Raw genomic sequence first — 27,889 nt, 5'->3', positions numbered from 1 at the left:
TAGTGTATTAGAGATATATTTTCTGGGGGAGGGGGAAGAGGACATCATCACATAAAGCAACAAATGGCTGACATTGCTCCGAGTGTAGCTGGATTACAAGGTGGATATGCTCCTGTGCCGTACACTTCTAAGACAAAGGCTGTGATAGATTTTGAAATGTTTTTATTTCCTCTGGTCCAAATATGGACCATGTATTCATAGAATCAGCTGAAATGTGTGCCCGGTCGAGCCTGGAGGAAGGTGCTGGACTCCAGCAGGGATGAAGGTCCTAAGGCAGGGAGGGCAGTCTGTTTCTGACACGTTACAACATCTTCCTCTTCTCAAACTCCTGCAGAGAACAGGGAAGTGCAAACAGGAGTCAAACAAACATGATCAGCAAGGGTCTGCCTCGAATATGTCCAGAGCAGGGGTCTGTTATGCGGTTAGTTTGTGCGAGTCAAGAGTTTACTGGTTTAAAGGGCTGAAGTAGACAATACAGAAGATAAATTAGGTGAATTAAATATGGAAATGGAGGGAAACATAAAAGAAAAGAGAGATTCATAAGGCAGTCACTTGATCATTTTAAATCTTACCTACAAACGTTTTATGTGCTGTTTTTACTATGCGAAGCACTTTCCGAAACCCATTTAAAGTGTATTATTATTATTATTAAAACAAAAAGTAAAAACAAGCAAATTTATTTGTTCTTTATTTCTTCAAATGGAACACAAAAAGAGAATGTCCACATTTCTATTTTCTCCTTTTCTTTGGCTGCACAATTAATTGTATTTTAATCGTGATAACTATTTCTGCTTCACTAGATTAATCATAAAATAACCGCCACAATATTGGACCACAATTTATACTGAAAATCCGTTTTCCTTTTAGTTTGATATTTCCGCATTGGTAACAAACCTCCTCTAGCGTTCATGCTTGGGGTTGCCAGGTGTCCCAAACAGAGCTTTTCTCTTAAAAGAATACATTTCTTCTGTTTTACTTAATCTTTGCAATCTGTGCATGCTCTCTGTGTGTGTGTGTGTGTGTGTGTGTTTCTACCATTTTTTAAATTACTAGACTTTTCAGGCTTTATTCAGTCATCTTGGCATCTCTAATAGTCTTTCTTTAGGAATCTATAGCATTTTTTTTTGTTCATATATGTGGAAATTCTGAAATGCTGAAAAGCTCCCTCCATTAAACAGGAGATGGCTTTGTGAGTCTCAGGATTTGAGGCCATATAAAGGTTAATCGCACAAAAAAAACATTTAGAGAAGCTGTGGGTAAACACACAAAGCTGTGAGAAATGTACAATGTATGATGCAAAGACAAATGTAGATTGTTCCAGTCAGAAATAGCTATTTACATAGTTAATTTACAAAGGCATACAGCTACAGGGTGATGCATTGTGCTTTTGAAAATGCATTTTCCTCAACTAAGGGTGACGGAATGGTGCATTTCAGAGAGAATTCCCTTATGCAAATGTCATGTTTTAGAAACGAAGATGCTCGGGATCTTCAGTAAAAATACTTGAAGCTCTACTGTCATCTAGTGGTCAAGCAGTGCATTGTCTCCAGCACTCTGAACTAATATAGCAGGAAATGGCCTTGAGTAAGACAAGAAATTAAGTATTTGCTGTGATTACATCATTAGTAATATGAGAGAGGATAAATGAATGAGAGCATGATTAGTATCTTCCCGTGTTGTATCCAGTAGTACACACTAGTAGGAATGGATGGTTTACTGAATATTCACAATATGTTTGCCTACATGTGAAATTAAATGAATGATTGGGCATATTAAGTCATTCATTTTCTTAAAAAGTTAAAGCGTTAAGAAAGATACTTAAAAAAATAAAAATCTAACACCATTTTTGCCGATAAATTTCCATGAATCAGTTAAAATTGTCTGCTTACCTTAAGTTTTAAAACACGGATTCAAAAGTTTGTTTGTATCATCAGTCAAAAATCTTTACAGAAGCGTCCCAGTGTGGCATTTTACACTCTATATAATGTAAATATTGCTGTAAACTACTTGATATCATCTTGAAAAAATGAACATTTTTAAAATAGCAATACAGTTTTCAAAAGTGATGGAAAAGCTGATTGAGTAATCATTACTCCAGTCTTCAGTGTCACATGAGCCTTCAGAAATCATTCTAATCAATCTTATTTGGTGTGCAAGAAACATTTATTATTATTTTGTTGAAAACGTTTGTGCAGCTTAATATTTTTCTGAAATATTTAAAAAAATTTCAGGATTGTTTGATGAATAGAGTCTCTTCAGAAAATTTGGACTAAACCGCTCAATTGACCGTTCACAAAAGCTACGCCCCCTAGTTATTGTTACTACGCCCGTCAAACACGACCAGCGCGTCAGATTGCCATGACGGGAAGAGGTATACCCGTGCGTGTCAGTGACCTTTTTTTGGAGCAATACTCAGCGATATCCTCCAGATCGAGGCACAAGGGGTTACAGTATGCAGTGGAGGGATATATTCAAAATATAAAAATACGCAATGAAGGAGACATGACTACTATCGAGGTGAATGCTTATACCGGTCTCAAGCGAAATCTGAGAAACCCCTAGTCTGGTTAAAACCAGACCATTCTCAGTTGTAACTGAGTTATGGTCTGGCAAAGCGTCATAGACAAATCATTTCCAGAGGGGCGTCACCAACGGACGTCGCGGATAGACCTAAAACCAATCAGAGCGATGAAGGAGATGACGTATGCAGAGCAGCAGAAACATCTCCGAGTGTTGTTCTTTGCTCGGTTTTTAACAAAAAGGAAACGTTCAAATCGCTTAAAAGAGACACGATAGCTGATTCGAACGAGTGATGTTCGACGGCGGCATCCATCTTTGTAATGTAGGCTACAAAATCTGTTTCAAAATCCCAGCGCTGTCGTCATCATGTAAAGCCCGCCCCAACGTTTCTGATTGGTGCCTCGATTTTGACGGATTGGAAATGTGCTTGAATGAGCTCTTTGGCAGACTATTTTTCAGAGCAAATCTAAATTTGCCGGAAGTTGTCTGGGTTTTTCCAGGCTAAGAAACCCCATGACCTGTACCTCAAATGCAACCAGCACAGCCTTGAAGAAGATTTTATAAGCTGGTTCATTGGCTATTGTTTGGAGTTAGAAATATATAACTCGAGCTGCATATTTAGTAATTTTGCCTCAGATACAGGATTATACATTCTCTTTAACAAGCAGTTGTTCATTACCACGGCAACCGCTTGCATGTCATGCTAAATGCGATTTTCGTGTTTAAAAAGTAACTATACACAAGAGACGGAAAGATGCAGATAACCATACATTATTTAAGGTTATTTCTATTCGTTACGATATTGATATATGAACTGATGTTGTCAAGTAAGCTTCATGCTTTCCCCGTTGCGAGCGTACACTCCTCTAAACTGTTAGTCTACAGGTGCTGCACTGCTAGTTGACTGCTGCTCATTTCCCCCCGAGAATATCACGTTAACAACAACCCTTTAGAAAACGTAATTCCTTTGTGGATCCTCTTGATCTGCTTTCTCCATGTTTCTTTGACTAATCTCAGTGTCTCAGTCTCACGCACGCTGCACGCGAGTTAACCATGTTCGACACATTTAACTGGGAGTGGGGCCGTCCACACTGTTTTTATCCATTGTAGGCACCGCTCACGTTGTGTTTTCGGCTTTGGAAACGGAAAGAACACAACTCCTCCAGACAATCTCTCGGGGTATCTAGTGTCCGATTTACAAATGACGTGGGCGCACCGCTTCACCATCTTGCTTGGAGTCAATGTTTGACGGACCTGCTCACATAGTAACAGTTGCTATGATGTGTGATTGGACAATGGCTGTTTTGGGGGAGGGGCCGGCGAAAGGTCAATTCATATGGATTAGTTTTATGATCTCTTTATAAATTTTTGAGACCAGAAAGGTCTCAGATTTCATCAAATAGATCATCATTTTTGTTCCGTAGATGAACAAAAGGTATTTCATTTTAAATTTGATTTGGTCAAAATGATGCATAAAAAGAGATACTGAATAGAGTCATAAAGCTGACAAATATTTCTTGGCTATGTCATCCAGGCAGAAACACAAGGAATAATGAGAAACACTGTGGGATAAAAGGTCAAGACATCGTAAGTGAGTTGCCAACATATGCATGTGTGATAACATGGAGAAAAAGCTTTGAGGTGTGCGTATGTGGCATCATTATTAAATCGGCCAATGAGATAAACACAGATGTATGAACACAATGGGCTGCAAAATTAACAACCAGCCAGAGTGTTTTTCATCATTACTTCCAATGATTACAAATTAGAATCCAGGGGTGTGGTGGAAGAGGAAAGAAAATGGTATTGATGCAGAGGAAGGAGCGTTTGCTAGTGCTAGTAATGAAAGGCTAAAATGATGAATGAGTGTAATACACGCTTTCACTTTTTATACATCTTGTTAAAAACACTGGCTGTGATAAATTGAGATAAAGAGGCAGAGCTGAAGAGGCAGAGCTGCTAACTCACCAATACAAATGGAGCTTTGTTCATTTTCTCTCTTGCGGTGTAGCTTTCTATTGAATACCTTACGGTAAAAACTGCTGTGATTGTCTAAGGGGGCCCTTTATATAAGTCACTATATTGGCCCACAGAACAGTGGATTTCCTAGAGCCACACAAACCGATAAAAATACTTTACAAAGAGTTCTCAGCAAGCTGACCTCACAGTGAGGATTCAAACTAAAAGGAGGGGAAATAAAAAAAACAGATTTTTTACTAAAAAGAACATCTTTAGCCCTATTCGCACGGGATTAGTACTATCTGGGGAGCTCGTGTGATTTAGAACAGGGGTTCTCAAACATTTTGGAGCCAGGGACCCCTTACAGGGGAAAAACATCTCCAAGGACCCCCTCATATTTATAACAGTGACTGAGCCTAAAGTTAATGTGGGAGCGGTTAATTAAATATTTTGACACAAATAGTCTCCACCCAGGGTCATTTGCAGGGTTTTCTAAATAGCATACTGAGGTCCCAAAAGTGATCTTGCTAGGGGGGTCCGGGGGCATGCCCCCCTGAGGAATTTTAGATTTTCTTGATCTACACGTGCATTTTAAGGTGTTTTTAAGGCCAAAAATTGTACTTTTATTCTTGATATACCCAGAAAGAATGGAAGTGCAATGTGACAACATGTCCCATAGGTGGGGCACATTGTAACATGACCATATGACAGATTAAAATGTTATCTGATCTAATCAAACAAATATACAAGACAAACAAAAATATTTTCTCAATAAAATACAATTAACTTTTTCATATAAAATAATGGCATTTTAAAATAATTAAAAATAAACTAATTTTTGAGTTTGACAACGAACACATATACAACATAGTTCAAAACATATTCATTGTAACGCAGTGTGACAACATGACCCACTTGCACAACTGGGATTTACGTTGTGCCCCGCTATCCCCTATATTTCCTTTCCCGGTTGATACTTTGCAAACTGATTGTTTCTGTCGTTCGTTTAAACTTCTATCTTAAACAGCTGTTTAGTTTAGCGATTTACATCTTATCTCGCACTTTATGACCGAATAACTGAAGCGTCATGCGGAAATTCGCGCTCGGCTTGCAGCTTCTGTGAACATAAACCAGCCTACTTTGATTTAATCTCCGACTCAAACATTTTGACATTGACGAGCGCTGTTAGTCTGCTGAAGCAGCTCAGATGAGAAGCTCAGTTATCATCGCGATGTTTAATATCCTTGCAGCACCAAATTAGAGTTAATATTAGGCAATTATTTCACAACTTTCATTATACACATAGAAAAATTACAGAGGCCCGGACCTCAGGGACCTCAATTGTGGGTATACGACACTGTCCCTATGCACAAATTTATAATTTACTGTATTTTCCAGAAAATAAGTTGCACCTGAGTGTGTAATACTTTGTTGCGCTCTTGAGGCGTAGTAGGCCTACTTCCCCTCACTCCACAGCAAATCCTTAAATTAATGGTATTCAGAACAAAACGAGAATGAAAAATTATACTATTAATAGATAATAATACAAATAATAATAATAGTAGTATACAGACAACATTTATTTAAAACATCAATTCTAAACGAATTAAGTTGAATCGAAACTGAAACTGCAGACGTTGGGCTCGTGCATCTCTCATTCGGTCCAAAGTTTCCATATTTGCGATGTAGCCTAACATTTGGATGCTTAACTATTTATGTAAAGAAAGCTTCATGCTTCAGTCCCAATATAGGCCTACACGTATCAGCATCTTCACATTTTGGAGAAATGAGATTGGAACAATAGCAAGTCGACAGTATATGATTGACCGTCACTGCCTTCATAGTGTACAACTGCAACAGACAAATTAAATTAAGCAGAACTTTTTATAAGTTCGGTGAGTATTTTATTTTGACAATGAACAGGTTTTGATGTCAAATTAGCAGTGCTAGAACTGACATATTGTGCGCGCACACGAGACGCCGGCGCGAACACTTGGATTTTTCCTCAGCAGTGGAAACAAAGGAATACTCTTATTTATGGTCATACAGATAAGAGTACATCATTCAAAACGGCAAAGTGTCTATTTTTTTATTTGTGTATAGGCCTACATTAAAAATGACTACAAAATGTCATGCCTTTTAAAAATAAAGAACACAACAGGATGCGCGTTCTGCCGTCTCCGTCTCCTTAGCTGGCGCACGTGCCCAAAAATCGACCAAAACACAGCGAATACTTGACGCACAGACATAAGAAATATAGATAGATTATCTATCTATAGAAACCTTTAAGAGCCTACTTTTTTATTATTTGACATTAAATGCATTATATAAGTCACGTTGGAATAAATAGCAAGTTTTCAGATGCTAAAGAAAACATGACTTATAGTCGGGAAAAACGGTAGGCTGTTATAAATTATTTCGCGGACCCCCTGGCTATAGTTCACGGACCACCAGGGGTCCGCGGACCCCACTTTGAGAACCACTGATTTAGAAATTACCCCGCCACATCTGAATTTAATGTGGCGCATTCGCACGGGATAACCGAAGCCTGTGATTTTACTCAAATTTACTGACTTATCTCTCGGATATGACGTCAATGAGACGTTCTGATGATTGGAAATTTCTTTTCGTTATAGGTCTAGCTGTATGATATATTATGATATAAACAGAATAAAGTTCCTTACCGCATGCTGCTATACAGTACATGTCATTCATATCCATCTAATCATTCTTTTTGTTTTTGCTCTTGTGGTGATTTTCAGCTTTCTTTTTCTGCAAATTGTGTAGTTGTGTGTAGCGATATGACCCAGCACCCAATATACTATCAAAACACTCCAACACAGGCTCCATTCTTCGCGAAAGATGGATAAAAAGGCGCACATGAAACAAAAACCTTGAAAAAATGATATACGATCCGGCCAAATCACAGAGATGCCGATTCACACGGGACTAATATTATCACAGGACCTCGGTGTTCGGCGAAATATAGTAAGTCATTAGTGGGGGAATTTTTACTTTACAAATTACAGACATGGCCGATTCGCACGGGATTAAGATCTCAGACAACCTCCGCAATTATTACAAATGACTAGAGGTCACCAGGTAATACTTATCCCGTGCGAATAGGGCTTTTAATGGCTTGCTCTCAGCACGCTTGAGTTTGCAGAAGCTCAAAAACAGTTGAGCATTTAGACCAGTGTTTCTCAACCCTGCTCATGAAGGACCCCCAACATTGCAGATTTTCTTTGTCTCCCTAATCAAACACACCTGATTCAACTCATCAGCTCATTAGAAGAAACTCCAGGACCTGAAATGGGTGTGTCAGAAAGAGGAGACTTTCAAAATGTGCAGAGTTGGGGGTCCTCCAGGACAGGGTTGAGAAACACTGATTTAGACAGTGAGGTGTGAGCTCTGTGGTGACTCTGCCTCTGAGTTACAGCTCACACTGAGAGAAAACGGTCTCACCTTGAACATGGTGCTGCCCAGCTGAGCCGGAGACATGCTTACGACGACTCCAGCCGACTGCAGGGCGGCGATCTTCTCTTTGGCACCCCCCTTGCCTCCAGCAATGATGGCTCCTGCGTGGCCCATTCTCCTTCCAGGAGGGGCTGTCAAGCCAGCAATGAACGACACCACTGGCTTAGCATTGGCACCCTAAAAAAAAAAAGATGACATAAGTTAAAAGACCTTTTTTTTAACGAGATTAATACTTATATCCAGAAAGGATTCGTAAAGACTTTTACAATGTTACAACTTTTGCTTTCCCCCAAGAAAGTTTGCATTTAATCGCAAAACATTCGCATTTCCCAGAGAAACGTTTTGTTCGCTCTCAAAACGTTTGTATATTCCCGGAGAAAAGTTGTTCACTCGCAAAACTTTAGTGTTGCCCCAAGAAATGTTGCGTTTGCTCGTAAATCTCCCAGAGAAACGTTGCGTTCGCTTGTAAAACTTTTGAGTTCCCCCAAGAAACGTTGTATTTGATCGTAAAACTTTTGCGTTGCCTCAAAAAAAACGTTGCGTTCGCTTGTACAACTTTTGCGTTCCCCCAAGAAACGCTGTTTGCTCGTAAAACTTTCGCATTGCCCCCCAAAAAAGTTGCGTTAGCTTGTTAAACTTGTTCCCTCAAGAAACATTGTGTTTGTTCGTAAAACTTTTGTTGCTCCAAAAAACGTTGCGTTCGCTTTAAAAACGTTTGTGTTCCCCTAAGAGCTCCTTAGTTTTCAACATTGATAATAAGAAGAAATGATTCTTGAAATTATTGAAATAAATACAGCCTTGGTGAGACTTCTTTACTAAAAATTTTTTTTTTTAATCTTACCGACTCCAAACTTCTGAATGGTAGTGCTTGTGTGTGTTTATACAAAATTAGTCTTGGGTATCATTATGTCCAGCAAAAATGTGTTTTAATATGACCACTGCATTATGGGTATCCATAAAAATAAGTATGGTCATAGTAAAGCTAGGCAAGGCCAACAAGAATAATGTTTTAAGACAATTACAGGAAGTGAGTCTATTTTTATAGACTTGTAAAATAAGAGGCAAAAATAAGTGCAGGGGCTTTTAGATGGTGCATACTGTGCACAAAATTGGCATTACAAAGGAGGCAGATCAAGGCATCTAATAGCGTGTGTGGGAGTAAGCAGATGGGCAGACAGTGGTTAGAGTCTGTCATTTAATACAATCTCACTTTCATGGAAGGTACTGTAATTTGTCATGTCCATGCCAATTAACTGCCATCGCTGATGGACCATCATGCTCAGGCTGTTTTTTCTTCATTCCAAACATATTTTGTCCTCATGAATGGCATCATAATTCCAGAGTGAGATGTGGGCTGTTGTAATCGCACCAGCGTGGGGCAACAGGTGGATGAGAGTGTCTAGAATGAAACCGTAGACTAGCATTTTGGATGTTTTTAAGGCCGTTTTGACAGCTTTTCTTAGAAAGGCTGAAATACTAAGCTAAATACTAACTTTGAACTCTGATGAGGCTGTACCGAAAAATCAAGGCTTGGCTGGTTAGCATCAGTCAGTCCCATAATTCTGGGGGGAAAGCATATATCTGTAATGACAGCCACTCCCAAAAGAAAAAAAAAGCTGTGTATTCTGATAAAACTATTTTTTCTTATAATTATATTACAGAAGATATTTTTCAGTTGTATACTTCTGGGGGTTCCTGTCCTGTGTCAGCTGAGCTATTGCCAGAGATCAATAGGAATGCTAATGGTTGTTTTCTACAGTGTAATAGACCTCCCTGGGCTCAAATGGAGCCAGAACTAATTCAGACGTGCCCATTAGAATCTCACAAGAGGGAAGGATCCTAAACTTCACAGGCAATTTTTGATTTCACTAAAAACTTTAAATGGGAATGCAAACTTGAGGTACAGACGATGAAATGAATGTGACCGCCAGTCAAAGACAGTCTAACCTAATACTTGACAATCTTCAACTACCCGCTAACATTATAATGCGCCACAGGAGCCGTATTCGGTTCAAAGCTCAAGCTCTGCTCATGCTGTTCATGTTCATGCAGCCGACTGCAGACTAAAGCCTAATCTGGGAAGATTACGATAATGAATTGAGGAAATTACATTTTGTTCATGCACAAAACCTTGTGAGAATGCTGAAATGGAACATCATCCTTTCATTTTGTGCTCCTTTTTTGTTGAATGACAATGACTTTCTCAGACACTCTCCAGACAACCCTATTTTAAAAGAAACTCAAATGCTGTCATTATTTACTCGTTGTTGCGAAAATTCTTAAAGAATAATCCTTCTGTGTCCACAAAAAAAAATGTTTGGAACTATGTGGATGAGCAGATAATGACAGAATTGTAATTTTTCGGTGAGCAATCCCTTTAGAAGTGTGTGAATTGAATGGATTTTTACAGAAAAATTGTTGATAGAGACATGCAATGAACATTTGCAGAAAACACAATTTGTCAGGTTTCCATGTTAACTATTGGAAAGCTTCCTGTAGATCATTCAGCAACTCCCAATATTGTTGCGGTGACTGCGGACTGCAAGTGGATCTTAATGGGCAACATTCCCTAGGTGACAAATGTTAGCAATAAGCAAAAACAGGCACATAGCTGACAACCACTTGAGAGGAATATTCATATCAATATGCTAATTTGACTGAAAAGCAATTTTGCAGTTTGCCTTGGCAATTCTGACACAAGGACTTACTGGTGTATGTGTGTAGTAGGGAGTTGATAAATTGACAGAAAAGAGGAAAACAGGGTACTCACACCATTATTTGCACAATGCCACCGCAGCTAATAAAAAGAGATATGGATCCAACAGGAAGTGTGGGGGCGTTTAAATGTGCTGTTAAGTTATGGGATTGGACCATGAGCTTTGTCACTACTATTATAAAAAAAAAAAAAAACAGACGCTCTTCCTAGGCCAGTCTAAAAGGGTTCATGCAACATAAATCCGACGTAACTTTTTCAAGAGCTAAAAGTTTACAAGCTCCTGTATGGATTGCCGCTTCCATTACCGCCTAGAACCTATTGTATCATCCCTGTCTGCACTTCTTAATGAGACTGGCATGCGTTTAACAGTCTGATCGATTCAGGTCTTGTTAACAGCGGCACAAACGGAAAATTTCATAACTGCCAAATGCTTCTCCCAAGGCTGAATCCACTGCATGAAATGTAGCATGACCATGTATTGATCTCCATTATTCATGGCCAAGGCCATTTTTGGAGCATTCCCTTAAAAACTACCTTGTTGAGGTAATGAGAAAAGTTTACCTGAAAGGACCAATTTCACACAATCTGCAACTAGTCGGCGAGGAATAATTCAATTCCCCCAACTAATTTAATTGACAGGCCGGAAAAGAGAAAAGTTTCACAGCGCTAATGCGTGCTCAAAGAGCTACATGCTCGCTTTTCTCAGAGTACACAAAAACGCTTAATAGTTTCTGCAACTGTGAAACTTCTCAACAATGCTGAAAATTGCAGGTTGACATTTCGCCGTTTCAGTTCAATTCAAATGTGGCAACAATAAAAACGAGCTCTTTAAAACAGTCTGATTCACAGGATGGAGAAGAGGCTCTTTGAACATGAGGCACTTGTTCATGCAGTTAACATATTCAGAGCGATTTGCTTGATTTTCCTGAGGTTACCGTGCCCCTCCGCTGCCACGCTCTCAGACTTGAGTTCCATCTGAATAACGTCTGGCTGTCTGAGTTCCTCTTGAGAAAATGGACTTTCGTGCATCAGTTTGCTGTACGCAATTTGGCACAATCAGCACGGCTGAGTATTTCTCGTGCCAACGCTTGTTTTTAAACATCACAGACAGAAAAAATTCCTCCCAATGCAAGAAACTTGTAAATGCATCAGCTCTCTCTATGGCTTTCAGACTGGAGGAATAAATATGACATGCTTAATGATGACACAAACTGAGGCGCTGTTAGAGTCTTTGATTGTGAGTGAAATTCAGCCAGGCTGGTCCAAAGATCACAATGAAAACCCTGTAGATATTTCTTCACAGCCAATACAGATCAAAGAGCAGTTGGAGGCTGTATTCTCATTCACAGAAACAATGTGAGCTCAGGGGTGAGTAGCTCCAGCCAGCAAAGAAAGAGGAGCTTCATGTGAGGTGAGGGTTCCTGTTTGTTGGAGAAAGCTGCCGATATCCAGAAGATGAAAAACATTGTGTACGTCCCAAGGGCGAAGAAAAAAGTAAGCACTGATTCATGGTTCTAAAAGTGATTCATGAATGAATAGCAGTGATTCTTAACCTTTGAGTGCTGTGTGTGTGTGTGTGTGTGTGTGTGTGTGTGTGTGTGTGTGTGTGTGTGTGTGTGTGTGTGTGTGTGTGTTCTTAAAGGCAGTTAACCAAAAATAAAATAAAACTAGCATAAAATATGCATGAGATGTCTTTTGAATGGATAAAATAGCTTTCTGTGATGAACAGACGGAAATATCAAACCTCATTTGCATTAAATATGGCATCTGATGTTAATGACGCCAAACATCATCAGTTCTCAATGTCTCATAAAAGATCATGACTTGTCAATGAGATGTTTTCCATTGACTTACAGCCTACATTTTACTCTGTTCCTCACACAAAACTATAATATGACTTCAGAAGACTTGACTTTAGTGAAAGAGTCAAATGGATTACTTTTATGATTGACAGCCCCTGGTCTCTCTATTCAGTGTTAATGGTTTAGAAAAAGAGTATTGTGAACATCCTGACTAACATTTCCTTTTGTGACTGACAGAAGAAAGTATATGGGTTTGAATGAATGAATGAAGAAGGTTAATTTTAGGGTGAACTATTGCTTTAACGTTACCTGTATACAGCCAGAAATATTGTTTATTTTACATGCATTTGCTGAACAAAATTGGCCATTTGCTGGAAGTAAGCCAACAAAAGGAGGTTGCTGTTGTAGAAAAATTTGGAGATAGCACAAAGATAGCCTTGTGTTTTGAGGGTAAGTAAGTGTTAAAAGTTTGAGGTAATATTATTAGACACATTCAGACATATAACCTTTAAATTGAACAGGATTTCTCAGTTAAGAAATCACGTGTGAAAATTAGAAGCAGCTTACAGAGTTGTGCTGTTTCAGGTACTCTGCCGCATTCTCTTCTGCATCTCCTCCAATCTCTCCAATCAGAATGATGCCTTCGGTTTTTGGGTCGTGCAAGAACACCTCCAGGCAGTCAATGAAGTTAGTGCCATTAAAAGGGTCTCCACCGATACCTGAAAGAAAAGACACTTTATTCAAAGACTTCTCTGCACTAAACACTTCCTGTAGTCTAGGCAGATGTATTATAATGGATGACTGATGGCTAGATTGCCATACCAATGCAGAGCGACTGGCCCAGACCCACTTGGGTCGTCTGATGTACTGCTTCATACGTAAGAGTGCCCGATCTAGATACAATGCCTGAGAAAATAAAAAGGAGAATAGAGCAAGATAAAGATAAATAGCAATTTTATAATGTAATTTGTGTTATTAATTGAACATATTCATTTAGTGCAACTAATTATTAGATTAAAAAAGCATGACTAACAATTGAAATTTTCACACTGCAGTACTTAACAGGCAAAGGTTCAAACATATGATTACTTAATAGGTACAGTATATAATGTAATTAACAGACAGCCCTAAATTAATACAAAGTGTGAGTCTCTACTTCTCCTCCATTGATTATGTGTTCTGCAGACCATACAATTAGAAGAAAAGGTTCTATATAGAACCTTAAAGGGTTCTTTCGGGTGCTACAAGATTTAGTTAATTAATTTTTATGAAATTTTATGAATTAAACAGTTTATAAACATACTTTATCACAAGAAAAAATGTAAATGACCATTAAACATGACAGTATTATGTAACCATTTAAGACATTTCTCCTTGTATAGAACATTTTCGGCATTAAGAGTTCTTTAAAATTCAGAAGGTAAGAAATCTAGATTTCTATATAGAACCACATTGAATGCTTTTATTTCTAAGAGTGTAGTTTCCTGTCTTCACAATATTCTAGAGCAAAAATGTAAATTCCTAGTGGGATTTAACATTTTAATGCACTTTTGCTGCTCTCAGATCTGTTCCTAATGCCCAATGAAACCAGGGGGCAACTAGCCAGCGTTAAACAAAAGAAATCTTTCTAAATGTCAAATGTAACCTAATAGAAAAACAGTACTGGAAAAGGCCAATTTCTATTTCCAGACAGACGAGGTCACAACTCTTATTATAGGAACAGGCACCAAGCTGAACTCTTGAGTACTATTCTTCAGAGCTCCTCAAAAACCTGTGTTATCTGTCTAGTGATGTGATGGCACAGCCCTGCAGTTTAAAATTCCTTGACAGAGCACTGATGAGAAGTGATCTGCATGCTCTCTTTTTAGCAGTCTGAACACTGCGCTACGGTCTACATCTGAGTTCATGTTCGAGCAGAGACTTTTCATCATCCCTGACATGGTGAGACACTCTTACAAATCCAACACATTAAAAAGGGTCCATTTCAAATCGAGACCCTGTGGCTCTGTCTGTCTGATGCTTCTTTTATGAACTTGAAGACAGGAGGAGCGCTAGGCTTTGCAAGGATCTTTTAAGATTCTATTCAATCAGTATGTGAGCTGCTCCAGTGTCAAACTCTTCTGGAAGGATGACTGAGTGAGTTTACTTTGTCATAAAAAAAGGTGTCATCCAGTGGAGCTCTTACCAACTCTTCCTTTCTTGTGGATGTGTCCAGGCATGATCCCAATTTTGCACTCGCCAGGCTGTAAGTAGAGAATTTTTTTTTTTTACTTTAGGCAATTAAAAATTACAAGCAGTAGGTTTTTGAAGTCAAAATGAAATCAAAACTGACCCAATTCAATACACATTCCAGGGGCCATATAAATATATATATATATATATACACACACAGTAAAGCCACTCAGAATAAAAATTTTGTTTTAAGTGTGTCAAAATTCTAAGAATTAGGTAATTTTATTTTTATTCCTAGACTTAAGAATAAGTGTGATTCATTAAGCTTCTTATGTGTTAAGACTAGGTCTCATCTCCTAAATTATATAAGAGTGCTGGAGAGGTGTCCTAACCTAGTTAGGAGAAACAAGATGGCAGCAGAGAGGAGGAAACCACACACTTTAATTTCACACACTTCGTCAACTTCAAACAAATTTGAGCCCGATTCAGACCCTGACAATATTAAAGATCAAGAGGATCGTCCAGAACGGATTTCACAGGACGTTTATGGTATATTTTTTTGTAATTTTCGTATACATTATAGATATGATGTTATCCACCATTTAAATGTGATATTTGTCAGAAAACTAAGGTGATACAAATATGAACAACCATGGTTATTGTCCTAAGGAGCGGTGAACCGTCTTACAAAAGCGAGAGCTTACAAAAGCAACAGAAAACAACGCTGTTCTCCATAAAAAGTGTAGCGCACAGATAAACGTTTGGGTTTATCTATGTTCAGGAACAGTGTTTAAAATAAATTAACCACTTTAAGTTCCTCAGCCTTCGGAAGGTCAAACAGAGTTTTGGAAACGTTCTGGAAAAAACATAGCAGCAGCTCAACCAGGCCTCGTCCACTTTTTTGCGTATTCCGTTGGCGTGGATTATTTAAATGAGTAACAATGTGACTTCATAAGATCTGGAAAAATCATGTTGTAGTGCAAACAATCTAAGTGTATCCATCCATGATAAAAGTGCTACACACGGCTCTGGGGGGGACAAAAAAGGCCTTCTGAAGTGAAGCGATGCATTTGTGTAAGAAACATATCCATATTTAAAACTTTATCGTCTAAAATAACTAGCTTCCGGCAGACGGCCTACGCAAGTCGACTTATGCCAAAAGAGTAAGTCAAAAGTTTCTCTTAATGTTTTTGTTGATTTTCTGAATGCTGATTTACTGCTCAAAATCTTCTTCTTTTTATCAATTCTGAAAACAGTTGCATTGCTAAATATTTCTGATTCTAAGAATAGAACAATAGAACAGCAGTTAGTTGAGATAGAAATCTTTTAAAATCTAAAAATGTTTTACTGTCACTTTATCAATTTTAACATGTCCTTGCTGAATGGAAGTACTAATTTTACTAAAATTACTAAAGATATATATATATATATATATATATATATTCATTTTTTTCCTAGAAACTTTAAAATGGTAAGAGTATAGAGACCACTTCCCACAATCTAAACCATTTCAGATGGATAAAGTCACAACCTACGTTTCCACAACCTAATATCTTGATTCATCTGTCACATTACGGAAGTAAAATGGGTTGTGAATGTGTTCCATATTGACTTTAAACAGTGTTTTTAAGAGAGACAGTGTTCAAAGAGTGGCTTCTTTGTGTTAATATTACATCTACAATTTTGCCAACTTCAACCAATTGCCTTCTACTCAAAATTTACAGCATTTTAATCTCATAATACAAATCCTGTGTTAGTTGACTAAGGTTTCCAAAACACTGTGTGGGTACAAAAAAAGAAAGAAAAGGATAACACTTTAGTTTAGGGTCCAATTCTCACTATTAACTAGTTGCTTTATTAGCATGCATATTACTAGGATATTGGCTGTTTATTAGTACTCATAAAGCACATATTAATGTCTTATTCTGCATGAGCTTATTCTACATCACTTAATAACACTACCAAAACTTAACAACTACCTTACTAACTATTAATAAGCAGTAATTAGGAGTTTATTAAGGCAAAAGTCATAGTTAGTTAATAGTAAGAATTGGACCCTAAACTAAAGTGTGACAAAAAAAAAAAAAAAAAAAAAAACCAGCATAAGTGCAGCTCTCACGTTGATGACACCGGGACAGTTGGGGCCAACGAGGCGAGTCTTGTTCTGGCGGAGCAGCTTGTGTTTGACCCGCACCATGTCCTGCTGAGGGATTCCCTCAGTGATACAGACAGCTAGAGGCATCTCTGCGTCAATTGCTTCGATGATGGCGGCTGCAGCGAAAGGGGGCGGCACGTAGATCACGGTGGCTTCAGCCCCTGTGCCATCTTTAGCCTAAAAAACAAATTAAGAATTATTCACAGAACTAAAAAAATACTTGGTCAAACATCTAATTTTAGCATTTCAGTTGCAGTTGGGCTTTATCTGAAAGGGTTTAAACTAGAGCCCGACCGATATGGATTTTTGGGGGCCGATGCCGATACCGATATTAGGGAGTAAAAAAAGCCCGATACCGATATATCGGCCGATATTATTTATGTGTATATTATAATACAGTAGCAATATTATTTATGTGTATTATAGTACAGTATACCAGTCAAAAGTTTGGACACTTTCCTATTGGTGTGTACAAACTTTTGATGGGTACTTTACACAGTAGCTATAAACAGAATAAATATATTTTATAAACACGTTTTGCAATGATCACTCAAATGTGGTAATCAAACACTTGTGTGACACAGATATGTAATGGAGGCAGGGGGAATGATAGAATGAGAATTATACAGCTGAGCTGTAACCAAACTAGTTTGCATTGCATGTTATATTATATCATATTCTAAATACTGTTGCATAATCTTCACTAACGACGACTTTGTCTTTTAATTTAGTCATAACTTGTATCAATAAATAAATAAAAAGTGTCACTGACAAAACCTTATTATCTTCTATTTTTACTCTTAATTCCTCTAATCTCTACCAGTGGAGGAAGAACTCAGATCTTTTTACTAAAGTAAAATTAATAATATCATAACGAAAACGTTTTTAATTACATATGTACAGTACTTTTATACTATTTTAAATAATTAGTAAGCAAAATGTACTAAACGTGAAACTAGGCTACTCTTAATGCAAAATGGCCCTATATAAAGTGTTATAATTATATACATTTTTGGAATATTGCTTGATGTTGTAACGTAGCGTTATCAGGCAGAATGAGCTTTAACACGGTGTCTACACCGGACGCGGCCGTTACTGCTCGCGTCGCAACAGCTGTTTACCCGAGACAAAGCAGAATCAGTTTACTGTCGGAGATTGCTCGCGCCACGCATTTTAATCAATGTTTCATCAACCAATTGCCTTAATAAATAAGAAGTAGGCCTAAATATAGCAGACAATATAATCAGGACTTCTCAGCTGCGCGCTTGCAATAGTCACAAGCTCACACAATACGTGACAGAGGCTTGTAGCAGAGAAATCAATTCTGTGAATTACACTGCGCAAATCACAAGTAGGCTACTACCCACCGGATGAAAAAGGGTTGGCTCTCAGTCTCCACAGGCTACATAAAATATTCATTTTATTTTATTTTATTTTTTGTGTTCGCATTTATGAGGAAAAAACAATGTTACAGACGCAACAGTTCAGCACTACGGACGTGAGCGCTCTGAAAGCGGCACTAATGCTTTGAAACTTTCACATATACATCAAACAGAAAGCACAAAACCTTTCGTTTCAAAGTGAATTTCGTTTTGTATTAATTGTATCTTAATTTTAATCAATGTTTCATCAGCCATTTGCCTGGATTTAATTTATAAGAAGTAAATTTAGCAGACGATAGATAATCTCGACACGGAGGCGCCTGCGGGTGAACTGGAGCTCGTCTCATGAACCGAAACTCAGCGTATAGACCTGAGAATAGAAATATATCTATATTGAAATGTCTACTTTTAAACAGAACAATTCAAAACGAAAGACAGACAGACTCATGTAATCGTATGAAATGTGCATTTCTCTCTGGCGCGCGTTCACTGAAGATCGCGAGTCAGCATCGTCAACTTCATCTTTGGCTGACACTGACTGAAAACACTTGTTTATTAATAAACAACTAAAATGTCTCCTTGCTATATTTGTTGTATTCATAATCATTACTTTTGCCAGTTCTTGTGACAGCTTTTAGGTGCTTTATTGGCAGCGCCACCCTTACATGAATCACCGCACCCGCATTTTTTTAAATATTCATTTATCGGCCATTATAAATGCCGATAGTTAGGAAAATGCCTAAAATCGGCCGATAATATCGGCCCGCCGATATATCGGTCGGGCTCTAGTTTAAACTGATAAAGATTAAACAACCAGCCTCTGGCCTTTAACACTTCTGTTACTGTTGGCATTGCTTGCTCTAAATAAGTCCCCTTAAATGTCCCCTAGTACCCTCAGAGAATCAGACCAGCTGTCCAAAAAGTAACTGTGGCTCAAAGGAGACTGTCAGCAGTCACACAGGCAATTACCTCTTTCACAGAGTTGAAGACTGGCAGACCCAGGTGTGTTTTGCCCCCCTTGCCTGGGGACACTCCTCCTACTAAGTGAGAGCCATAGTCCAGAGACTGCTGACTGTGAAAGGTGCCCTAGAGACAGAGAGAGAAAAAAAGAGATCATTTAATGAAGGAAAGAGATGAATTTGGCTTACTGTTCAGCATAATCAGCTTGTAATGAATTAACATTAAATGGGTCACATCACAAAACAAAAGGAAAATCTAGGTTTCCTTTTGAGTAAAAGATCTTGGTGTACTATGAAAACATACAGTAACTTTGAGAGTGAGAACACAAAACTTCATCCCCTGTCCAAAAAGATTGTTTGTTGATACAAACTACTCATTCTGAACAGACAGATACTATCATTACTAAACACCAAAAGAACTAAAGATATAAGTGAAGTGTGTGAAAGTTCACTAAACCTTGAGCCATTTCTGCTCATGTGAAGCACCTGTTGTTTTGCAAATCTTAGCAGTAGAAGGAGTGGCTGAAATTTATTTTTAACCAGGTCCATGATCATTTTATTCAATTTGATCTTAACCATTAATACAGCATAATTTTTGATTGGTTTGTGACCACACAACAAGTGATATGTTGTACACCAAGAAACTGCTAATAAAAAACATTGACGTTTGTATTGAACTCAAAAGCAAATCCTCTGCCAAAGCATGAGCAGACCAAAGTGCAAAGGTGACATTTCTCACAAGGCAGAAGTATAAAAAAAAAAAAAGTTGTCAAAAGAAGAAAAAAAAGTGTCAAAGAGTGTGTGGGAAAATGGCTTTGAATTTTTTTTTGACAAAAGTACAAAAATTATAGACAAATGTACCTCAATAAAATAAAACAAATTAAAATAAAGTAAAGTAAAATATAAATAAATAAAACAATAAGGAGTAAATGGACCCTAATAGAATACAACAAATTAAAATAAAATAAAAAGTTAAATTAAAAAAAGTCTGTAACATGTTAAATTACATATTTTGCGTAATGGTCATGCATAGCATATTTTAGGCACGATTTTGCAAGATTTGCAGTATGTAGATAAATCAGTTCACATTCAGCTTGGTTATTAAATTACAGACTAAATGTAAAGACACTAATGTGGAACATGATATATATAATTTCCCAGCATGCAGCCCAGAACATAGACTTACAAATGCCCTTTCATTATGTGAAGCACTTTAAAATCAATGAATGCTGTAAAATAAAAATGTATCAGTAAAAAACTATTTCCCCATGATTAGGGATTTGAACAGTCTGTGAAAATGGTACGTCACGAACTTTAACCTTCCTTTCCCGATATGTGCATGTTAATTATTACAAATTATTTTGAAACATCACAGATAAGTCCAAAGGTAAAGGGTCGCCCGTATCACATCAATATCTACCACTGTAATGTTTTATATACAATTAGAAGGAATGAGGAAACCTGGCACGTTTTCGATCCATTTCCCCTCCGAGCGTCCAACTTGCCAACTTTCTACCATCATTTGTTCTTATGCTTTCATTAACGCTGAAGTGCTGAGCTAACTTTGCCGTTTTTCCTGCACGCTGCCTCCGTTAACAGTGTAGCCATTAATTTGAGGTATGGTTTGCTTATGTAGCCGAACAGCAAAGTTAATATGCCGAGATGACACTCCAGTCATTCCTCATCCCCTTCTAATTATAATGAGTGTTCATTAAAACTTCATCTAATAACCCTTTATTATGGTAAAGAGCCGTTTGTAAGAGGGTGAAGGAGAGTTAGAGAAATGCAATGAGAGATTGGAAATAAATCACAGGGGTGAGAAAAGCAAGGTTATTGGATGCTGTAGACAGCAGTTTTAGCGTAAAGGGCCTAAGGGCACATATCAAGAACAATCGTGCCTGTCTCTCCTCACATTATAAAATAAAGCATGAAAGGATAGTACATTTAAAACCCAACCCAACACATAACAGTAGTCTTTAAAGCGGTCATGTCATATTTTTATTTTATCCATTTAAAGTGCCCCTATTATGCTATTTTAAAGGTTCCTGTTGTTTTGTTGGTCTCCTACAATAGGTTTACAGTAGGGGTGTGCCAAAAAATCGATTCACAGAAGAATCTAGATTCTCATTTGCAACGATTCAGAATCGATCTGAAATGTCCAAGAATCGATTTAATAAATAAATAAAATCAGCTGGCTGTTCGCCTCCATTTTTGTAACTATAGCCTATACGGGACGTCCGGACGTCATGCACGCAGCCGGTTTTTGAACGTGAGCGGCAAATCAGAGGAAGCAAATATGGATGCTTTTATAGAGCTTCTGATGCTTCTAAATATGATGCTTCTACATTCATTCTGCCGTGGCGGGCCGCCACACCTAAAATAATCCCGCCACGGCTGCAGCTTCTCAGTGAGGTCCGATATTAATGTGCATATTGTGTTATTGTTAAGCTAAAGGCATAAAAAACATTGTAAAGCACCATAAAGTGTTCGCACTAAATTCCAAGACTTCTAAAGTCATAATAGCATAATGTGAGGTAAAAATGAATATTTAAGTCGTTAGTTAAAGTTAATGGAAACTCATCTCTCCTCAGTCATTCTCCATTCGGCACTCACACAGCGCGTCGCGTTATAGCGTTTTCTAAATCATAATCCTTTCTCCCGGGTGTCTGTTAGATTACAGCACTGGAGAGCGCTATGAATTGTTCTTCATCCGCACTGTAACTGAAATTAAATGCTCAATAAACTGTTGCAAATAATACATTAAGCATAGATAGACAGATATAATCTCTTCGCTTTGTGCTTTGAACTTTTCAATCCGGAGCGCTGCGCGCTGTGACTTCGCGTTGCTTCAAGTGCATCATTCTGCACACGGGATGCGCATAATCGCTTTGCCGCTCTTATTCGAGCCTTTCATGTTATAATGTTATAATACTTAGGGGAGGTTTAAACACCTGGGGTAAGGGGGCGTGGCCAATGGCAATCACTCATGGGCCACGCCCCCTCCCCCTGGCGAAATGGGCCTGCCACCAGAGCTGGAAAAAATCCTAGAGGAAACACTGGTCTCCGTTTGTCATTCTGTATAGCAAAGCAGATGAGAGTAGATCATGATCAGAAACCCGATTAGAAATCATTATGGATAAAATCGAATCGTTTTAAATCGAAAATCTTTTTGAATCGAAAATCGATTTTGAATCGAATCGTGGCCTCAAGAATCGGAATCGAATTTAATCGTGAGATGGTAAAAGATTCCCACCCCTAGTTTACAGGCATCAAAGGTAAAAATAAATAAATAAATAAAACACTTTCATTTAATTTGTAATTTTTTTTTATTTTAAAGGGGAACTTGGCAACCATTTCACTTAATAAAACCGTTTAGAAATCATTTGGATGGTTAAATAACCTGTTCTGGTGAAAATGGTGACTTTCCCCGCTCCCCCCAGCGTCACCAGGCGGAAAACCATCCTTGCAACATGGGGACTAACGTCCTGGTAAGTTGGAAATAGGAAGTCTCGTGAGAAGCGAGAACGAGCGAGAAACACGAACTGCTTTATGGAAATTCGACATAATTCTATGATACTGTGTATGATGTATTACCCACCTCGGTAGACATAGCTCCACGCGATAAAGTTGGCCGGCTCCGATAATAACAAATGCACATGAGCAGCGGTAGAAAGGGGGAGGAGGGTGCCACAAGTGAGTTTTTTTACGACAGTGTTGGGAAATATATGCCCCACAGCTGTAGGGGGAGCTCGATGAGAAAACATGCGGCAACAAAAGTGAAAATCAGCGAAGAAATGGCTAGAGTTGCCAAGTTCCCCTTTAAATTGCTGATCACCTTATTTCTTAGGAACTGAAAACAGTTTGTTCGAAGATTCGGTCTCTCTAAACCCCTGCTTTCCGTGAGCCTACTCTGCTCTGATTGGATCATATGGATGATTGGTCTACCTCTCGGAAATGAAACGCCTATTACCATAACTGAATTTCAGCTCTGGAGGCTTCCTCAGCACTTGTATACACAGTGATACGATCAGGAACGATGGCGTCGGTTATTCCATATCAATTCCAGCACGAGTCGTCATCCTTTTATGTGGATTCGCAGCGCTAAAAACAGCATCTTCTTGACATGTTGACAACACGAACCAAACTCTTTAATATATTGATTTATAAACAAAGGTATTTGTTATGAATTGAATTAATCTGTTTTTTTTTTTTTTTTATATTATTATTTTTTAAATGTTTCCTCCCACTTATGTTTTTTTGGGGCGTCAAAAACCACTTTGCATTCAAAATGTTGTGGCCCACATAGTAGGGTGACCAGATTTCTCGGAGTTGAATACGGGACCGACACAGAACCGGGGGGGGGGGGGGGGGGTATAAGACGCATGCGTATTAATGCATACTATAGCACACACACGCAAGATCTCTCGCTCTCTCCCTCTCTGTCATGCGCGCGCTACACGGTTTTGAACATAACATACATACATATTCACGTAGCCTTTCGAAAACGAAACCTATAATATATCAAAATATATATTAACGATGAAATACGGGACAAAACATGATTTTTTCATAATAAGTCGGGACACTAAAATTACAGTTGAAATACGGGACTGTCCCGGGAAAAACGGGACGTCTGGTCACCCTACCACATAGTCACAAGCAAGAAAGAAAGACTGAGCACTAGCCTTCAGATCCTTAAAGGTCCTGTATTATGCCCCTTTTCACAAGATGTAAAATAAGTCTATGATGTCCCCAGAATGTGTATGTGAAGTTTCAGCTCAAAATACCCAACAGATCTTTTTTTACAGCATGTTTAAATTGTCATTTTTTTGGGCTCAGAAAAACGCGCTGTTTTAGTGTGTGCCCTTTAAATGCAAATAAGCTGCTGCTGCCGGCACAGGGGGCGGAGCTTCATGAGCTCGCGCTCAGTTTCTCAGGACAATTTCATCTCACGGAATGATGATAATATCAGAAACTCTCAGTAACGGTGTTCATTTCGAGTCGGACAATAATGCCTACTGAGTCAGAGTGCTGTATAGAGATGGAACAGGTATAGTTTAGTAGTTTAATTACGGTTATTATAACATATTTGTCATCTGCTTGTGTGTATCCATTATTTATTAATAGCCTACAAGTCTGCTGTTTTGGACCAAGTCCGAATGATGATCAAACATATACTGATGAGTTTAATAAAGTTTATTGTACATCACACAAAAGATGAAGCGTCAGTTTTACTTCAGAAAATCACCATAAGAGCTGAGTAAACACAGTAAGTTATAAGAAGTGCGCAAGTTGAGGGAGTTGAGGGAGCATTCCTGTGGGCGGACGTTAGTCAAAAAACTGTTCTACTGACGTCATTAAAGAAGGAAGTAGAGGGATGCAGTCCAAACGGGCCGTTCGATGTAGGCGACTTCTGTTAAATAAAATATCTCGCTTGGCATTGAACTTTGAGCTTTATAATTTTACAGATATTATTTATACTCTAAAAACAACATTACACACTAACTAAAGTTTGAAACATGGGATCACGAAGAACGGGACCTTTAAAATTATGTGCCAAATTATAAATGTTGGGGTTTCATAAGCATGCAGGCTTTACACATCCACCTCATCAGATTCATCTGTTCTGTGGCTCACTGTTTGCATAACCTGATTTATCCACTTTTTAATATTTTGGGTTAAATAAAACTTTGGCTTTATCGACAGAATCTGTGGCATGATGTTAATTACTATGAAAATGATTTTGAGTCCCCCAGTTTGAAAAAAAAAAACTACTACTAGGGTGGTTGCCCCGAGAACTAATGGTTCCCATAGGAACGTTTTCCTGTTGCATTCGCACTGCCAGTAGGAACTCTGAAGTGAGCTTGTTGCTGTGACCTTTATTTTGACAGCGCTCAGAGTCAGAATGCCAGAGCCTGAGCAAACAAACAGTCCTCGCATTCTCCGTTCATTATAGTTTACGATCTGTCTAACAGTCCCGTCTAATACGTTATTAGATAGAACTGTTATACATAGAAAGTAGACAGTATATTCAAAGTTATTAGCATGTACTGTGTGGTTGATGTCCAGTGTTGCTAGCTGAGCAGAAATACATAATCATGTTTCTCATGGTCCCTCAAAGTTGCGTTGGATTTTCTCCTCCGCGTTAAGGTTAAGAGGGCCATCTATCACTGTTTTCCATGTTCGTATAGTTAGTTTCTGGAGTAAATATTGTATATAGGCTATAATCTGTGTGTTTACATACAGCTGTTTTAAAAATGGCAGGTGCTGGTGTTTCGCGTGCGTTCGGCCAATCCGCGTACACTAACGTCACGGATAGTTCCTATAGTGCTGGTTTAGACCCTACTCTGAAGTAGGAGCTAAATTAGTTCCTCCAAAAGAGTTCCTAGAACTAAAATCGTTCCTAGTTCCTGAGGTGCGAACACGCCGACATCCGGGTAGTTTCGCCAATAGTTCTAAGACAATAGAACTATGAAAAGGTTCCTTCGGTGCGAAAGCCCCTAATGTTTAGTGAAGTTTTATTCATGCATAAACTGAAAGCTGCATTGACCAAAAGTCAGACAAAAATTCCCTATCATCCACACAGATGGCAAAATTTATGCACAATAGACGCCAAAACACACCATCGAGAAGAGCTAATTAAACGCTCCCATTGGGATCACTGATTTCAGCCTTCCAAAACGGTTTCAGCTGAAAATGAATTTTTCAAATACTTTTGGTTGCGGAAATTTCAGTGCATCTCTACATCGCCCTTATGGTCAGGTATGGTGAGATGATCAAAATCAAAATACAGTGAGATTTCCTGTAATCGCTCAATGCTCAGCCAGTTTCCTGTCATTCAAGTAGGCCACAACCAATGAGACAGCACTTCAATCAGTAACTAAATGAATAAGACACTACTGTAAAGTGAAATAAAATAACTAAAAAAAAACAGACCTTTTCACATAATTTGGGCTGTAATGCAGGGTGTTTTGGGGTGCATAGACTGGGGTTACACACCTGTTTTCCTGTGAAGCCTTGACAGATGACCTTAGTGTTCTTGTCGATGTAAAGGTTCTTCCTGTTTCCAGTATAACAGTGTCTCACCCCAGCCTGCTGCACTGCAAATACAAAGACAACAGCCATGGAATAAGAACCAAGGATCAAATACATACACATCTAAAAGTGTATGAAACGTTTAAGATGTTTTTTTTTTTTTTTACATTCTTAGTGAAGTCTGCATGATGACTTAATGTTGCTGTTTGTATAAACATTGGATTTCATGTTTTCATTTTGTGTCCAACACACCTGCCTGCAGTTTATTTATTAATCTATCACACTAAATGCAAAGTCAACTTGGTGGCTATATTAGTAAACTTAGTTTAGGCCTATAAGAAGTAGTTGTTGGCTTCTCTTTCACATTACTCTATACGTTCCCAACAGGGTCTGATGTCCAAAGGTCAAGCTGCCTTGACCTCTCAAAGAGTTTAGAAATAATACAGGGTTGGAACAGACGACAATAGTTGAACCAAAAAATCCAATAAGTTTATCAGTGATCAGCAAACAGTTTTGACTCTTTTACTCTTAATAGGACTTCAAGAAATAGGCTATTGATCACAGCTGACAGGATTAAACAGCCCTTCCACATTTCTCTAGGTTAAAGTTCACCTAAACCACACATAGACCAGGGGGTTTCAATCTTTTAGATGCCATGATGGACCCCCAATATGATCATGCTTCCAACAGATATGAAATAACTGCAATATTGCATTAAACTGTAATTTAATTAAGTTTGCGATTTACGGTTCTTAAAAAGCACAGTATGCAGTGTATCACACAGGGAAGTTAGTCAACACTGCTTTCTGTTCAGCTGGAGTGAAAATTCCATTATTGACAGACAATTGAATTGCACAAGACTGGAAGAGTTAACCAAAAGTTTCAAAAATGGCAACACACTTTCACAGACATTGTAAAATGCTCAGAGCATTTTGATTTTCTACATTATTATTACAGAATAAAAATAAGTAGGCTATTTCAAATGTTACGCACATACAGTCAGTGAAGTAAGTTACAAGCAACCACAGACCTACATGTCACACTGTCAACACGCGTTCAGCAGACTTATGAAGAATAGTGTCATCCTAGGTGAGGATATGAGCAAAATTGTGATCATAACGGTTGCAAAGACACAGTCTCTGTCCCTTACAGCATATAAATAAGCACTAAGTTATATCAAATGATAGTGCTGTGTCTGTTACCTTCAAAGTTACTCAGATACCATCATTAACATATTAGAGACATTTTAAAAAGACAATTAAACACATTTACCAGTACAGGTCATCCGTTCATAAGTTGACCGTTAATATGTTACATTTGGTGCTGAAAACAGCAACACAACATTAGCATTAGCTGACTGTGTGCGTTTAATCGAAATAGAAATAAATAAATGACTCCCACGTTTACAATATCTGCTGGAACAACGTCAAAACAAAGACAGAGATGTGTTTAAAATGTAACAACGCTCGTGTTCGTTTTACTTACAGAGGAACCGGGCAAACAACCTGCTATGAGACATCTTCGGTCATTCACCAATGACACCGGACAGACATGGACCTAAACGTCAGTATGCATAGTAGTCCTGCTAGATGCCTGAAGAGATATAATCGCCTTCATACGGGGTAAATGCATGTTTTACAGTCTATGGGTAAAAGACATCTAAAACACACTATAGCATTAAATGCGACTTTAGAAATAAATGTAACTCTGTA

General features: G+C 38.3%; 1 protein-coding gene across 1 annotated transcript; it reads right to left on the bottom strand.

Annotated features, from left to right (window-relative positions):
- Positions 1-27,773, bottom strand: suclg1 (succinate-CoA ligase GDP/ADP-forming subunit alph). The gene is made up of 9 exons (XM_056236876.1): positions 27,663-27,773; positions 26,142-26,242; positions 19,153-19,269; positions 16,766-16,978; positions 14,660-14,717; positions 13,297-13,380; positions 13,042-13,193; positions 7,945-8,133; positions 1-328 (listed from the first exon to the last, which is right to left on the bottom strand). The coding sequence occupies exons 1-9, from the start codon at positions 27,694-27,696 to the stop codon at positions 302-304; spliced, it is 975 nt and encodes a 324-aa protein (XP_056092851.1). The 5' UTR covers positions 27,697-27,773; the 3' UTR covers positions 1-301.
- Positions 27,774-27,889: the final 116 nt, after the last annotated feature.

This window comes from Rhinichthys klamathensis, unplaced genomic scaffold, assembly GCF_029890125.1.
Source record: "Rhinichthys klamathensis goyatoka isolate OS25496 unplaced genomic scaffold, OSU_Roscu_1.1 h1tg000469l_1, whole genome shotgun sequence".
NCBI classification, from domain to species: domain Eukaryota; kingdom Metazoa; phylum Chordata; class Actinopteri; order Cypriniformes; family Leuciscidae; genus Rhinichthys; species Rhinichthys klamathensis.
This window is presented reverse-complemented; position numbering and strand designations above follow the sequence as displayed.

Coding starts and splice junctions, on each gene's coding strand:
- suclg1 (XM_056236876.1), bottom strand. CDS start 27,696: ATGTCTCATAGCAGGTTGTTTGCCCGGTTCCTCT. Junction 13,381..14,659: donor CCACAAGAAAGGAAGAGTTG/GTAAGAGCTCCA, acceptor TTATTTTCTCAG/GCATTGTATCTAGATCGGGC. Junction 8,134..13,041: donor ACCTGAAACAGCACAACTCT/GTAAGCTGCTTC, acceptor TTTTTTTTTTAG/GGTGCCAATGCTAAGCCAGT.